Source organism: Lycium ferocissimum, chromosome 1 (assembly GCF_029784015.1).
Source record: "Lycium ferocissimum isolate CSIRO_LF1 chromosome 1, AGI_CSIRO_Lferr_CH_V1, whole genome shotgun sequence".
Taxonomy (NCBI): domain Eukaryota; kingdom Viridiplantae; phylum Streptophyta; class Magnoliopsida; order Solanales; family Solanaceae; genus Lycium; species Lycium ferocissimum.
The window spans coordinates 64,702,279-64,717,730 of NC_081342.1; the positions used below are offsets into that span (position 1 = coordinate 64,702,279).

At 35.7% G+C, this 15,452-nt stretch overlaps 2 protein-coding genes across 2 annotated transcripts; both read right to left on the reverse strand.

The window, feature by feature from the left end:
* Positions 1 to 2,007: 2,007 nt before the first annotated feature.
* Positions 2,008 to 6,207, reverse strand: LOC132066353 (putative B3 domain-containing protein REM15). Its single transcript, XM_059459679.1, has 9 exons — positions 6,149 to 6,207; positions 5,584 to 5,714; positions 5,197 to 5,467; positions 3,905 to 4,047; positions 3,526 to 3,754; positions 3,210 to 3,284; positions 2,957 to 3,081; positions 2,394 to 2,625; positions 2,008 to 2,051 (listed from the first exon to the last, which is right to left on the reverse strand). Exons 3-9 carry the CDS (start codon positions 5,282 to 5,284, stop codon positions 2,008 to 2,010), a joined length of 936 nt encoding a protein of 311 aa, XP_059315662.1. The 5' UTR covers positions 5,285 to 5,467; positions 5,584 to 5,714; positions 6,149 to 6,207.
* A 2,370-nt stretch (positions 6,208 to 8,577) lies between these two features.
* On the reverse strand, positions 8,578 to 15,416 carry LOC132066360 (B3 domain-containing protein REM10-like; the record flags this gene model as incomplete). The annotated part of the gene is made up of 9 exons (XM_059459683.1): positions 15,279 to 15,416; positions 13,995 to 14,454; positions 13,444 to 13,574; positions 13,026 to 13,302; positions 12,387 to 12,517; positions 12,000 to 12,270; positions 10,630 to 10,760; positions 10,243 to 10,513; positions 8,578 to 8,594 (listed from the first exon to the last, which is right to left on the reverse strand). Coding segments are annotated over exons 1-9 (1,755 nt in total), but the record flags the coding sequence as incomplete, so codon positions are not given.
* Between the last annotated feature and the right edge of the window lie 36 nt (positions 15,417 to 15,452).

A 15,452-nucleotide genomic window follows, 5' to 3' on the forward strand; every position in this document is an offset into this window, starting at 1 on the left:
TTGATTGAGGAATTGATTGTTTATCAACGTTGCAATTGTTTCAACCACGGCTCGAATCCTCAATGAAATCGAAGAGATAGGGTTAAAAACATTGAGCGAAATTGGGGGAGAAAAAATCGCGGGAAATATTATGGGAAGAGTAGGAACCAACGGTATTTGCGTGATTCCATGGGTTTTGGCCGTCTAATTGGGTTTTTGTATAGGTTTGTAAGTATTCTCTTGTTATATCTTGTAAACCTAAAAACGTTTCGCGTTTTGTAAATATTTACTCTAAAGATGTATATATATGTATTTTGCCCTTAAATTTTGCCCTTCGGCTAAAACCCATGGGTTTCAGGTTCGAAATCCCACTCGGTCAAAAATTTTAAAAAAATTCGCAAGGTAGAGTTTGAATTTCGCTATGCCCCACCGGCGGAATTTTAGTTATGTTTAACCAAAAGTCTGCCGATGGAGCAGACTTTGCCTTGAGGCATATATATATTTATTTTTTTTACTTCAAGGTAAACTTTTAATTATGCCTTAACTAAAAGTGTGTCCCATAAGACATAACTAAAGGTAGGCCCCATAAGGTGGAACTTTTCCTTAAGGAATAACTAAGTTATGCCGGATCCGGCATAACTATAAGTTCCGCCTTAGGGGCATACTTTTAGTTATGCCTTAACTAAAAGTCTGCCCCATAAGGCATAACTAAAAATATGTCCCATAGGACGGAACTTTTCCTTAAGGCATAACTAAAAGTTTGTTTTATAAGACAAAGTCTATGTCTTAAGGAAAAATTATGCCTTATGGGTATACTTTTAGTTATGCCTCAACTAAAAGTCTGCCCCATAAGGCATAACTAGGAAAAGACTTTTAGTTAAGGCTTAACTAAAAGTCTGCCCATAAGTATGCCAGACTCGACATATACTTGTTAAGAAATAACCAAAGTTATGCTGGACCCAGCATACTTATGCCAAGTCTGCCCATAAGGCATGAGTATGCTGGTCCGGCATAACTTTGGTTATTCCTTAACAAGTGTATGCCGGATCCGGCACACACGCGACCCAAACCTTACCTTGCGATTTTTTTTTTAATTTATGTTTGAGCGGCGGTTCGAACCCCGAACCTCATGATTTCTGCGCGAAGCTCAGGATTGCAACGCAAAGGGCAAAAATTAAAGACCAGCAATATGGGAGACAAAATTTAAAAACCACAAATATGAGAGGTAAAATTTAAAGATCACCCCAAAAGAAGGGCAATCCGCGCAAAAAATGAATAATTACTCTGTCCACTTTTTTTTTTTCCTTTACTTTTGAGTTAACTCTGTTCACTTCACTCGTCCTTTTTTTTTAAGAAATAAAATCTATATAATTAGAATTTAGATAAGAGTATTACAAGTTAAGGACTTTCTAAGATTAAAAAGGAAAATATTTGAACAAAATATGACAAAAGAAAAAGATGTTTAACTCCTTAAATAATAACAGTGACATATAAGGTGAAACACGGAGAAAAAAGAACTTGTGTGAAGTACTAGCGGTATCTTTGTGCTTTTCATTTTTATTTTTTTGGATTGTTTTAGGGTATGCATTAGATTCTTTTAATAAATTGTAATAAAATGTCATCCAATTGGACCATCCAAACCAAAACAAATTTGATTTGGTTCGGTCCAATTTTTCTGATTTGATGTTTCAATTATTCGGTTTTGTCATGTAAGATAATAGGGATCTAATATGGAATAACATATTTGAATGACAAAAACATTAACTACTATATAAAATGGGAGTTATAATGTCAAATCTCTTAAAAACCAACTATCCATATCCACTCAAACATGGATAAAATACACCATAACCATCTCCTCTATCTTCTGGTGTCATGATATAAACCAAAAGGGTCTTAAGAGTTAGTAGTGCTAACATCATACAAAAGCAGGTTTGGCTTTTGAAGAACAAAAATCAAAGTACATTCTTTTTTTGAGATTAGCCAACATGTAATCAATACAAAAAATATCATATTCTTCAGTACTTGTCAAGGGCTTCTCTCAGGCTCTGTATCCTTCCCAGGATATTTACCTGCAAAATATATTTTTTTAGCATAACATAGACTCTCTTTGCTATGAATCTAAAATTTGCAGACTTGATTTCATAAAATTACATACTAATTGAAGTCTAAGCTAGATTTCAGACAAAACCTTCCGAGATTCGTTTAATATCATAAGTAACACATTTTCAAGAATCTCATAAAACTCTTTCACAGTGTGGCATAATATTTTCATATCACTACCACAGAAAATTTGCTTATAGCGTCCAGTCTCTCCAATATTTTTATAGTCGTATGGACAAAGAACAAAAAACCAAAGCAAGTATAATGCGGAGGAAGATCATGAAAACAAAGGGAAGTAAAGAAATACTCACAATGGAAATACGCTACAGGTATTGTTCCGTTGTTGATGAGTTCAAACTTATAAGTATCTCCTAATTGGACATCATTTGCTTTCCTGAATTCTGTCCATCCCCTGCTAATTATAAATTTAAGTCCCCTTGGTTGTAGCTGCACCGACCATGATCTCTGTTTCTCATCTTTGAGAATCATCTCACAACGTCGATTCAACAAGCCATTTGATTTTGCAAAAGCGATTGGAAGATACTGCTCAAATTTATCCCAATATGTAGATCAACATCGCGTTATATCACAAAAAATGTTAACTCCCCTCTGTTTCAATTTATGTGTCTTTACTTTTTTTTAAGTCTATTTGACGAAGAATGTCACTCCGCATGACATGTTTAAAACCACAAGATTCAAAGGGTATTTTGATACATTATACACATATTTAATTTAAGACCATATGATTTAATAGTCATTCATTACTTTCTTAAACTACATGTCAGGTCAAAGTAAGACACTTAAACTGAAACGGAGGGAGTAGCTAAGATCGTAACTATTAAGGGCTTAACTAAAACAAGTTCAAATCACTCACCAAAAAGGGTCTGCGGATGGCGTAACGCTTAATAGTAGAAATAAAATGAGGGTTAGCATTAGCAGATGTTGAAGTGGATACTTGTGCTTTTGGAGCAGTCATATCTGAGGTCTCAATGCTGAGGCCTGTTCTTCATTCAAAAAAAGAGACATTAAGAAAAAGAAAAATAGGACTTCTTTGTGGCGACTAAAGTCATCACAGAAACTACTAAAAGTCGTCATGTAATTTCAGGGTATGTTCCTGTAATACAGACTTTGAGTGGAAACTCTTTTGGCATCCAAATTAGGCTTCTTTGCTTTCGGCTGAAGTGATGCATTTGCTCTCAAATCTACATTTCAAATTGAAAAACGTCATAACTCAAACTGAAGATGAGTAATATTAAGTAAATTTAGAAACTATAAGGAAGCAAAAGTTACAAAGAGAATCTTTAATAACTAGAGAGGATCCTTAAAAAAGAAAAAAAAGAAAAATGTCATTTCACTGAAATTATGATTTATAAGAAAGAAATAGATAAATAGCGGAAAAGGTGGATGAAATATAAGAGAAAAGGGCTAAGATGAGAAACTTGCCGTGAAATTTCAGTACAGGTTTCTCTCCCTTGGGAAACAACTCAAACATTATGGGATCTCCTTCCTTTAAGAAATTAGCAGCGCAAAATTTATTCCATCCACCTCCAATGAAAGTGCTGCCTGCACTGTCATATAGCTTAAACGCCCATGACCTTTGCTCATCTCTTATCGTTATCCTACATTTCCTGTCTCTGAGGCCATTTTCCCGTGCAAATAGTTTTGGAACATGCTGAAACAGTTCATAACCAGTTGCACATAAATAGCTCATACTTATGCTTCACAATTTTGAATTATTAAAGAAAAAATAGTTCTCATAACGGAATGAGTTCATCTTTGTTTTCGTAATAACAAGGAAAGTAGAATTTAGTTTTCAACTTACAAACAAATACTTTGAAAAGCAACTGGGCTTGATGGTAGAAATAAAATGAGGGCGACCCAGAGGCATGTCCTTAGCTGCTTCTACATCGGGGAAATCCTTGTGTGATGACATGACGTGAGGCTTTGGCTTTTCTGTAGCATTTGCTAATTACACAAAAAGTCATGTCAAATATTTTTAAAATGTACTTCATGAACAAAAGAACATATCAACAGTTCCACAAGATAGAATCTGTCTCAAGGGATAACTTTCCACTATATGCACATTTTTTGCACAGTGAACTACTTTTAAGTCTAAGAAGTTGATTAATCTACTAATTTCAAATTCTCTTGTACTATCAGTTGGGTCTTACTATAACAAATGAAGGTAATGCAATTGCAGCGTTAATTCTCAGTCGCAAGTTACCATCATATGATGCTGTATATATAGATTTACAGTACATGCATGTGGATGTGTTAGAAACAATTGATCAAGTTAAAAGTGATAAAGCCAGAGCTAGCTAGAGATAAAATATTATGTCAATATATAAATATCAATCTGGCCTAATAATCCCCTTGCAAAATGAAGCGGCGGCTGCCACATTCAGTTTGTCGCGTAAAATTGGAAATGGAATGAAGCAAATGGCGTTGTTAGGATGTCTGCGATGATGTCTTCGGGCTACTTGTTGTATATAAGTGTTTTTGGATAGTTGTGTTACAACTTACAATGTCCCTTAGTATACTCTTTAAAACCAAGGGCACTCAGAAGAGCAATGAAAGGAAGGCATGGTAGCAGACGGAAATGATAAGAAGCAGAACAGAAAAAGTAAATATACAAAGCAAAATACTATGCTAAATAAGCAGAGGAACCAGGGCAAAAAAATCGGAAAGTCCAACAGTAGCAGAATCCCAGACCTTAAAAAAGTCAAAAGCGAAACATTTTGTGGCCCTGGTTCATTTAACAAAACATGCAGATTTTGGAGGAGCAGTGACAAAGGCCAAGTAAATGTAGATAAGCACACCACACACAAGATAAGACTACTCAGGAAGAGGATGGAAGGTTGGAGTTCAATCATAATTATGAGTACCAAAGGATAAAATGACTAGTATGTCACTATGTTGATCAAAGAAAGTGATATGAAACACAAATAGAGATAGTGATTTACGCCATGTATTACACACTTTGGACTACAAAGCAAAACGAAAAAATATCCTATCCAATACAAATATTCATAAATACCATACAGAAAATTAGTGAATATGACAATAGAAAAGATCACCAAAGAAATAACAGGCTGGTTAGATGAGAAACCGTACCCTGAAATTTCCTTATTGGAGTTTCTGCATCAGTAACTACATGAAATTTCCATACAGGCGCCTCTCCATCAGTAACAACCTTAAACATAACACGATCACCCTCCTTTAAGCAATTGTCAGCAATGAAGTTACGCCATCCATCCCCAATAAAGACTTGAGCTCTACAAGAACTTAACTTTAAATTCCACGACCTTTGCCTTTCATCTCTTATACACAAATCATACTTCTTGTTGATGAGACCATTTGCACTTGCAAAATGTTGAGGAACACACTGACATTGTCCATAACCATTTACACACATCATTAAACTGTTCATATCCTTCATAGTTTCACTTAACAAAAATAGAAAAAAGAAAAATGGTGAAATTAATGAGTTTTGAGACTTACCAAATAGCCATATTTAAGGCAATATGGTCTAATAGTGCATACAAAACGAGAAAGACCAAAAGACTTGTGAATGGTAGCTTCTGAATAGGAAGAAGACGTGTCTGATGACTCTCTGCTGGGGCTCGTTTTTTCTGTTACATCGTCAATAAATAAAAATTTCTTAAAGGGCTTAAATGGCACATTATGGATTCATATAGCCAATTCCAACTTACTCACGATTGAGGCGTAGTTGTTTGCATCTTCAAGAAATTAAATATGACAAACTATACTTAGAAAACGTATCAGCATTTAAATATCCAACACACCTTTTGGATAATTACTGAAGTACTATCAATTGCTGCATACACTCTACCCTCCCCAAACCCCAGGGTATGTTGTTGTTGTAATTTCCAGATTAACAACTTTTTGCACAACTTCATCACTTCTATTCAATACTGTATTCAGTATTTTTCAACTTTCTTTCTTTCATATTAATTTACTTTATAGTAACTGTACATAACATGATAGTCGAATTATCTCTGATATCATGAAACTATCAAAGGGTATGTGCTCTTGTAATTCAGACCTTGAGTGGAAGCTCTTTTAGCATCCAAATTAGGCTTCTTTTCTTCAGGTTGAAGTGATGTATTTTGTTACACCTCGTGTTTTCATGCGTTGTCGTATCGTAAGGTTGCTAACATGGTAAGAAGGTATTTTTTTTTTTGAGGTAGTTAAATAGTATGATAGTCGTACGTTAAGTTTTGAAGTCAAATGAGTTGTGATACGGAAGTCGACAAAGGTCGTCGCAAGTTACGTTTGTAAATTTCACTGAAATTTGGGTCAGATGTGAAAGAGCTTTTCTCTCAATATACTTGGAGTTATGGGGTGATCCACCTATCAAATCGAAGGTCTACGAGTCTAGTTTACAGCGCATTTAACCGTTTGTCGATACGACATCCGAGTAGAGAGAAATTCGCATTTCCGTACAAGGGTGCAAACTGCCACAGAGCAGTGGGCCCAACTTAAGTGATATAAATAGAGGCCCCAACGTTTTAGGCCCTCATTTTCATCAATATTAAACCCTAGAACAGCCCTTATACTCTCCCAAATTTATTCTCCATCAATCACAACTAAGTTCAAAGGCAAATCAAGTGATTACAACATAAGGAATCACATGACAATCATAGAATCGTAGATTTCTCGTTGTTTCGATTTTCGGAAGAAAGCTTCATCTTGAAATAACTTAAGTTGCAGAGTATTATTCAACTTTTGAGGTATGATTACCTTCTCTTCATCTCTTTGAGCCTTACAAGTAATTAAACCTAGAAACTAGGTAGAAACCCCCATAGAATAAGCTTTTGCATTTCTTATGAACTCTTATGGACTTGGCTTGATTGTTGGGCTGTTTTATATAGTTTTAACATGTTGCTTGGAGTTATGGTGGTATGGATAGGATTGTACTGATGAGGGGGGGTAGGAAAGTAAAATTTTGTAGCGTTTTGCGGGAAAATTGAGCTACAAAAGAGCCTACGAACTTATGCCCGCGAGTTGCTTGCTTAAATGTCTAAGTGAAGACTTTCATGGGCTATGAGTTTGATTTGATCTTGAATAGTTCGTTTTGTGTAGGTTATCTTTCATAAGGTATTCAAGGACCCGGAAGACGCGTATAGCTCTATCAACGAGGTATGTAGGGTCCTTCTTTATATCTTTCGGCATGACTAGAACTCGAAGGAACGTTTATTGGATTGTTTCATCGAATTCGAACTGCTCCACTTCAAATTGATAAATATGATTAAATCTGCCCTTTTCTCATGAATAACTCACATCGAAGAAGATTTAAGTATTCTCATCCTTCCTTGTTCGTGCTCAAAGAGAATTAAAATTCTTTTGTTCGATCTTTTTTCGACGTTCATATTGATCATGGTTACTGATAGCTTGAACATGATGTCTACTTCAAACAAATCCGTACTACGTAACTTCCATGTTTCTTGTGTTGGTTGTCTCATAGTTGGAAACCAAAGGACGTAGGGACAATAACGATAGTCGAAGGATAACGACGATAGGTCACTTCGACTCTTGTCATGATATCTCTTCTGAGGTTGGTCTTGCATTGCACTTATATATATATGTGTGTTTATTTTCATTACCGAGCCGCGCTATAGTCGGCCGGGTAGGCACTTATATGTGCACCTAGACATGTTTCTTCTTTACCGAGCCGTGCTGTAGGCGGCCGGGTAGGCACGTAGCTGTGCATCGCCACTGATCAGTTGGGCAGAGATGATGTTGTGATGATGAGCTCACCCCACAGAGGAATTTATTATTATTGTTATATGATATGATATATATACCTCCACAGTGAGGAATGATTTTACGAGCACGCATTTACATTTATGTTGTGGTTATGGTCGCCCTCAGTGGCTTTGAACAGAGTTTCAGGTTGTTTGTAAATCTCTTCTCATATTATTTACATTATTTGTGCTTGTGCTTACCGCCCTACATATTCAGTACATATTTCGTACTGACGCCTTTTGTGCGCTGTGTTCATGCCCACAGGTGCTGATAGACAGGCCGGCGTGCCTCCGCAGTAGGACACCGAGATCAGCGGTTGAGTGTCGCACTCCACTTCTTCGGAGTTGCTGGTTGTGAGTCTATAGGTACAGATGCATATGTATATGTATAGTTTTGGGATATGTCGGGGCCCTATCCCGACCTGTTGATATTGTGTTGCTCTTTTAGAGGCTTGCAGACCAGTTGTCAGTGTATATATGTTTTGCATGGCCTTGTCGGCCCCCTGTACAGTTGGCATGACTATATAGTCTTGTTGGCCTTAGCTATATATATATATAGGTTGTTGTTGGGTTCTTCTGCGTGCAGGATTATACATTTGGTTCTTGTTAGTGTCATATTGCAGCCTTGTCGGCCTACTATTCATATTACATGTCACAGATGCCATGGTTGGTTCGCTCGGGCCTTCGGGTGCCGAGTGCCGGCCACACTCCCTAGGTTGGGGTGTGACATATTTGCTCTCAAATCTGGTTTTCAAATTGAAAAACGTAATTAATTGAAACTGAAGATGAATTTAAATCCAAAAATAGAACATCAAGTTGAAGTAGAAACTATAAGGATGCTAGAGTTATAAAGAGAAGCTTTAGTGATTGAGAGGATCCTTTTAAAGAAAAAATAATGATGCCTTTGGGCTAACTGTTGATTACATGCTTATATTTTTGAATTATAAATTGCTGCATGATAGTATTGCGACGTCTTAATTTCCATTGTGTTTTCTTACTTTTATTATATCGGTCAGGGTTTACTGGTTTGCTCGGCCGGGTTAGGTCATCAGATGCCGGTCCCACGATATCCGGAAAGAAGATTAGAGGACAAAGAAACCAAGAAAAGAGAAAAGATGTCCAAGTAAGATGGTCGAAATTGTTAGTAACCGCCATCGCTAGCAAAGTTGCCCATAAAACAAACAAACCCAATGTCCGCAGGGCGAATTTACAGGACTCGAGGGTTTGGTTAATACAAGCATAACAATCGGCAGAGCAGTGTGCTCGGATTTGAATTTGGATTCATCAATGCATGGACAAGAAAACGGGAATCCAACTTGGATCTGGAAGAAATATGAAGACAAGGAATGCCCTTCTTTTCTAGATCACCAAACATATGATATGAAAGCCAAAAAATGAATCATTTCATCCAAAATGTAGTATTTGTTTTTAAAGTTCAAAAGAGAAGTAGTGAAGATGAAGCTCTCTTCTTACAACAAGGAGAAGTCGCTAATCAGTACCTGAAGATTTTTGAAGAGCTCGCGCGAAATTAATTAGTTTTGGAACTCAAGGCAATATGGTCTAATGGTGCATAGAAAATAAGAATGACCAAAAAGGTTTGCGAGTAGCAGCTTCTGCCTGGGAAGAAGCCTTGTGTGACAACTCAATACTGGATCTAAGTTTTCCTATTCCATCGTCAATAAATTAAATTTCTGATACTATTCATTGAAGTGATTAAGAACAGCCTTCTAAAAGTTTAGCAAGATACTTTCTTAGACGCTACCTAAAGCAGCTCAAAAGGCTTCTACCACACTCAAAAGTTTTTCACAGTAACTGTAATTGCAACATTGTTTTTTAGCAGAAGTCCTCCTTCATAGACTCTTTAAAACCAAGGGCACTCAGAAGAACAATGAAAGGAAGGCATGGTAGCAGAAGGAAATGAACAGAAGCAAAACAGAGAGTAAAGGTACAAAGCAAAAATGCTATGCCAAATAAGCAGAGGAACCAGGGCCAAAAAGTCGAGAAGTCCAGCAGTAGAAGAATCCCAGACCTAAAAAAAAAGTTAAAAGCGGAACATTTTGTGGCCCTGGTTCTGTTAACAAAACATGCATAGACTTAAAAAAAATCGGAGGAGCAGCCACAAAGGTCAAGTAAATGTAGACGAAGCACACCGCACAAGATAAGACTACAAAATAAAATGACTAGCATGTTGATCGAAGAAAGTGATATGAAATACAAATAGAGATAGTTGTTTACGCCACATTAATGTATTACACACTTTGGACAACAAAGCAAAAAGAAAAAAGATCCTATCCAATGCAAATATTCATAAATACCACACAGAATAGTAGTGCATATGACAATAGAAAAGATCATCAAAGAAATAAGAAGCTGGTTAGATGAGAAACCGTACCCTGAAATTTCCTTATTGGAGTTTCTGCATCAGTAACTACATGAAATTTCCATACAGGCCCCTCTCCATCAGTAACAACCTCAAACATAATACGATCTCCCTCCTTTAAGCAATTGTCAGCAATGAAGTTACGCCATCCATCTCCAATAAAGACTTGAGCGCTACATGAATTTAGCTTTAATTTCCACGACCTTTGCCTTTCATCTCTTATAGACAAATCATACTTCTTGTTGACGAGACAATTTGCTAGTGCAAAATGTTTAGGAACATGCTGACATGGTGTATTACCATTTACACACATCATTAAACAGTTCATAGCCTTCATAATTTCACTTAACAAAAGTAGAAATAAGAAAAATGGTGAAATTAATGAGTTTTGAGACTTACCAAGTAGCCATATTTAAGGCAATATGGTCTAATAGTGCATACAAAATGAGAATGACCAAAAGGCTTGTGAATGGTAGCTTCCGAGGAGGAAGAAGACGTGTCTGACGACTCGGCGCTGGGGCTCGGTTTTTCTGTTACATCATCAATAAATTAAAATTTCCTAAAGGGCTTAAATGGCACAACATGGATTCATATAGGCAATCCCAACTTACTTGGGATTGAGGTGTAGTTATTTTGTATCTTCAAGAAATTAAATATGAAAAACTGCACTTAGAAAACGTATCAGCATTTAGTTATCCAACACACCTTTTGGCTATTTACTGAAGTATTATAAATTGTTTATTTATGATAATTTCCATATTGATAACTTTTTGTACAACTTACATTACTTCTATTCAATACTGTAGTCAGCATTTTCAACCTTCTATCCTTCATATTAATTTACTTTATAGTAACTGAATATATCATGATATTCAAATTATCTATGTTATATGTAAGCCTTTCGATATCAAATTATGTTATTGTAGTCACTATTTTTTATTAAGAAACTAATTAGACCAATTAAATTATGTTTTCAAGATTTAATTTGGTATTTAATCTTATTTTCTCTTTATATTCTAGTTTTTTCTTATTAAAAAGAAGTTCACCCTTGAATTCAAAATTCTTGGAAGTCATTTCAACAGTATGGGCTGCCTAAAGCAGCTCAAAAGTTTTCTACCACACTCAAAAGCTTTTCACAGTAACTGTAATTGCAACATTGTTTTTTAACAAAAGTCTTCCTTCATAGACTCTTTGAAACCGAGGGCACTCAGAAGAACAATGAACTTATGAAAGGAAGCATGGTAGCAGAAGGAAATGAACAGAAGCAAAACAGAGAAAGTAAAGATACAAAGCAAAAATGCTATGCCAAATAAGCAGAGGAACCAGGGCAAAAAATTCGAGATGCCCAACAGTAGCAGAATCCCAGACCTAAAAAAATCAAAAGTGGCACATTTTGTGGCCCTGGTTCTGTTAACAAAACATGCATAGATTTAAAAATATTCAGCGACAAAGGCCTAGTAAATGTAGATGAAACACACCACACAAGATAACACTACTCAGGGAGAGGATGGAAGGTTGGAATTCAATGATAATTATGAGCAGCAAAGGATAAAATGACTAATATGTTGATCAAAGAAAGTGATATGAAATACAAGTAGAGATAGTGGTTTACGCCACAATTATGTATTATACACTTTGGACAACAAAGGAAAAAGAAAAAAGATCCTATCCAATGCAAATATTCATAAATACCACACAGAATAGTAGTGCATATGACAATAGAAAAGATCATCAAAGAAATAAGAAGCTGGTTAGATGAGAAACCGTACCCTGAAATTTCCTTATTGGAGTTTCTGCATCAGTAACTACATGAAATTTCCATACAGGAGCCGCTCCATCAGTAACAACCTCAAACCTAATACTGTCTCCCTTCTTTAAGCAATTGTCAGCAATGAAGTTACGCCATCCATCTCCAATAAAGACTTGAGTGCTAGAAGAAGTTAGCTTTAAATTCCACGACCTTTGCCTTTCATCTCTTATAGACAAATCATACTTCTTGTTGATAAGACAATTTGCAAGTGCAAAAAGTTTAGGAACGCGCTGGCATGGTGCATAACCATTTACACACATCATTAAACACTTCATATCCTTCATAGTTTCACTTAACAAAGATAAAAATAAGAAAAATGGTGAAATTAATGAGTTTTGAGACTTACCAAGTAACCATATGTAAAGCAATATGGTCTAAGTGTGCACACAAAATGAGAATGACCTATATGCTTGTGGGTAGCAGCTTCTGAATCAGAAGAAGACGTATCTGATGACTCGATGCTAGAGCTCGATTTTTCTGTTACATCATCAGTATATTAAATTTCTTGAAGGGCTTAAATGGCACGACATGGATTATGAGGATTCATATAGTCAATCCCAATTTACTTAAGATTGAGGCGTAGTTATTTGTCTCTTCAAGAAATTAAATATGACAAATTACACTCAAAACAAGGAAGCAAAAATATTCGGAGAAGCAGCCACAAAGGCCAAGTAAATGTAGATGAAGCACACCACACAAGATAAGACTACTCAGGAAGAGGATGCAAGGTTGGAGTTCAATAATAATTATGAGTAGCAAAGGATAAAATGACTAGTGTGCTGATCGAAAGAAAGTGATATGAAATACAAATAGAGATAGTTGTTTACGCCACAGTTATCTATTACACACTTTGGACAAGAAAAGCAAAAAGAAAAAATATCCTATCCAATACAAATATTAATAAATACCACACAGAAAAGTAGTGCATATGACAATAGGAAAGATCATCAAAGAAATAAGAAGCTGGTTAGATGAGAAAACTTACCCTGAAACTTCCTCATTGGAGTCTCTGCATCAGTAAGAACATGAAATTCCCACATAGGTGTCTCTCCATTAGTAACAACCTCAAACATAATACGATCTCCCTCCTTTAAGCAATTATCAGCACTGAATTTACGCCATCCCTCTCCAATATAGAGTCGGTTTTTGCAAGAATTTAACCTTAAATTCCACGACTTAATTTGCATTTGATCTCTTATAATCAAACTGCACTTCTTGTTGGTGATGAGACCGTTTGCAAATGCAAAACGTCTAGGGACACACTGTATACGCATCATTAAACAGTTCATATGCTTCATAGTTTCACTTAACAAAGATAAAAATAAGAACGATGGTGCACATGCTTCCTTTAGCCTAAAGATTCTTCAAGAGTTTACGTGAAATTAATGAGTTTTGAGACTTACCAAGTAACCATATGCAAAGCAATATGGTCTAATAGTGTATACAAAATGAGAATGACCAAAAGGCTTGCCGGTAGCAGCTTCCGCATCGGAAGAAGCCATGTCTGATGACTCGATGCTGGGGCTCGATTTTTCTGTTACATCATCAGTATATTAAATTTTTGAAGGGCTTAAATGGCACGATATGGATTATGAAGATTCATATAGTCAATCCCAATTTACTTGAGATTGAGACGTAGTTGTTTGTTTATTCAAGAAATTAAATATGACAAATTACACTCAAAACAAGTAGCAGCATTTAAATATCCGTCACACAACAACATAACCAATGTGATCCCACAAGTGGGGTCTAGGGAAGGTAGGATGTACACAAACCTTACCCAAGCCACAGCTTTTGGCTAATTTCTGAAGTATTATAAATTGTTTATTTATGATAATTTCCATATTAATAGCTTTTTGCACAAATCGTTACTTCTAGTCAATACCATATTCAGCACTAAGTTACTCTTCTTTTCTCTTTCTATTCTAGTTTGTCTTATTAAAAAGAACTTCACCTTTGAATTCAAAATTCTTGGAAGTCTCTTCGAGAATATGGGCTGCTGCGGCCGCTGCTGCTTCTTCCTTCTCCTCCTCTTTTTCCTCTTCCTTCTCGTCCTCATTCTCTTCTTCTTCTTCCTCCTCTTCCTCTTTTTCCTCTTCCTTCTCGTCCTCGTTCTCTTCTTCTTCTTCCTCCACCTCATTTTCTTCCTCTTCTTGTATTTGTATATATTCTGCATATTCTCTGTCACAGTGACTTGAATCAAAGATTGTAACCTCAAACTCCATGTTTCCTTCATGTCTGAAAATCAACAAATATCCTAACTGCAACTCCTGCTCCTTTGCAAACTTTTTCCAGCCCTCTTCCAGTCGTCGGCCGTTCACTTTCACCGGCCATTTCTTGCCCTCTATTTTTAGCATTGCGTGTTCAATATGCTCGTATCCCTTGAGATACTTCAAGAAACCTTTAGGAATATTCTGCAGAACAACAATATGTATATTCAGAATAACTTTGTCCAATTATATCAGTATTTTTAATTAGCCAGAAATTCTAAAAGGAATGCAGAAAACACTACAATAGGGATTTTTGAGGGGATTCAACAAGTGTTATATATATACACACACGCACACAAAACAATAATAACGAGTCTCAGTCCCAAACAAGTTGGGGCCAGCTATATCATCATCATCATCGTACAAAATAATATAAAAGTGAAAAATAAGTTTAATACATATACATTTAAAAAAATTGCTTTACCTATATACACAATATAATTTTCATGGCATACATAGCTTCTGTCATTGAGAACACTAAAAAACTACTCCTTCTGTCCCAATTAATGTGATACACTTTCCTTTTTAGTCTATCCCAAAAAAGAATGATACATTTCCTTATTTGACAACAATTTAACTTTAAACTTTACCTTTTACGCTTTACAAGATATTCTATAACTACACAAATAACTTTGGCTTATTTTAGACCACAAAATTCAAAAGTCTTCCTTTATTTCTTAAACTCTATACTCAGTCAAACTATACCACATAAATTGCGACGGTGGGAGTAACTATTTTGTACCCAATAAAACAATATTCATTTAGATTATGCTTTTGATCTTTAGGAGTACTATGTTTTTGTTCCAGGATTCAGCTGAAACCTGGAACAAATTACAACAAAGATTACATTATAAACTCATAATATTAAACTGCAACGAGTAAGAACTTGAAGATCGAAGCCATTGAAATTTATACATAATAAAGGAGACATATATAAAAGTGAAAAAAATGAAAGTATTACAACTTACAATTCCATTCTTGAAACCAGGCATAATAGGTTTGAAAAAATGAGGTTTCTTTGGAGGAATTTTCATTGCAGCCAAGAAACTGATATAATTTTACAGTAGAGAAAATATGTTTTTTTCTGTTTCCCATTAGATATAAGTGAAAAAGATTCAGAGAAAATGGATTGTACGGAAAAT

Excerpts from the sequence above, each read along its gene's own strand:
- LOC132066353 (XM_059459679.1), bottom strand. The coding sequence starts at position 5,284 with ATGTTTAAGGTTGTTACTGATGGAGAGGCGCCTGTATGGAAATTTCAT. Across the intron at positions 3,285-3,525 it reads ACCTGTACTGAAATTTCACG|ATTTGAGAGCAAATGCATCA; the intron begins GCAAGTTTCTCA and ends TTTGAAATGTAG. Across the intron at positions 2,626-2,956 it reads CCATCCGCAGACCCTTTTTG|TATCTTCCAATCGCTTTTGC; the intron begins GTGAGTGATTTG and ends AAATTTGAGCAG.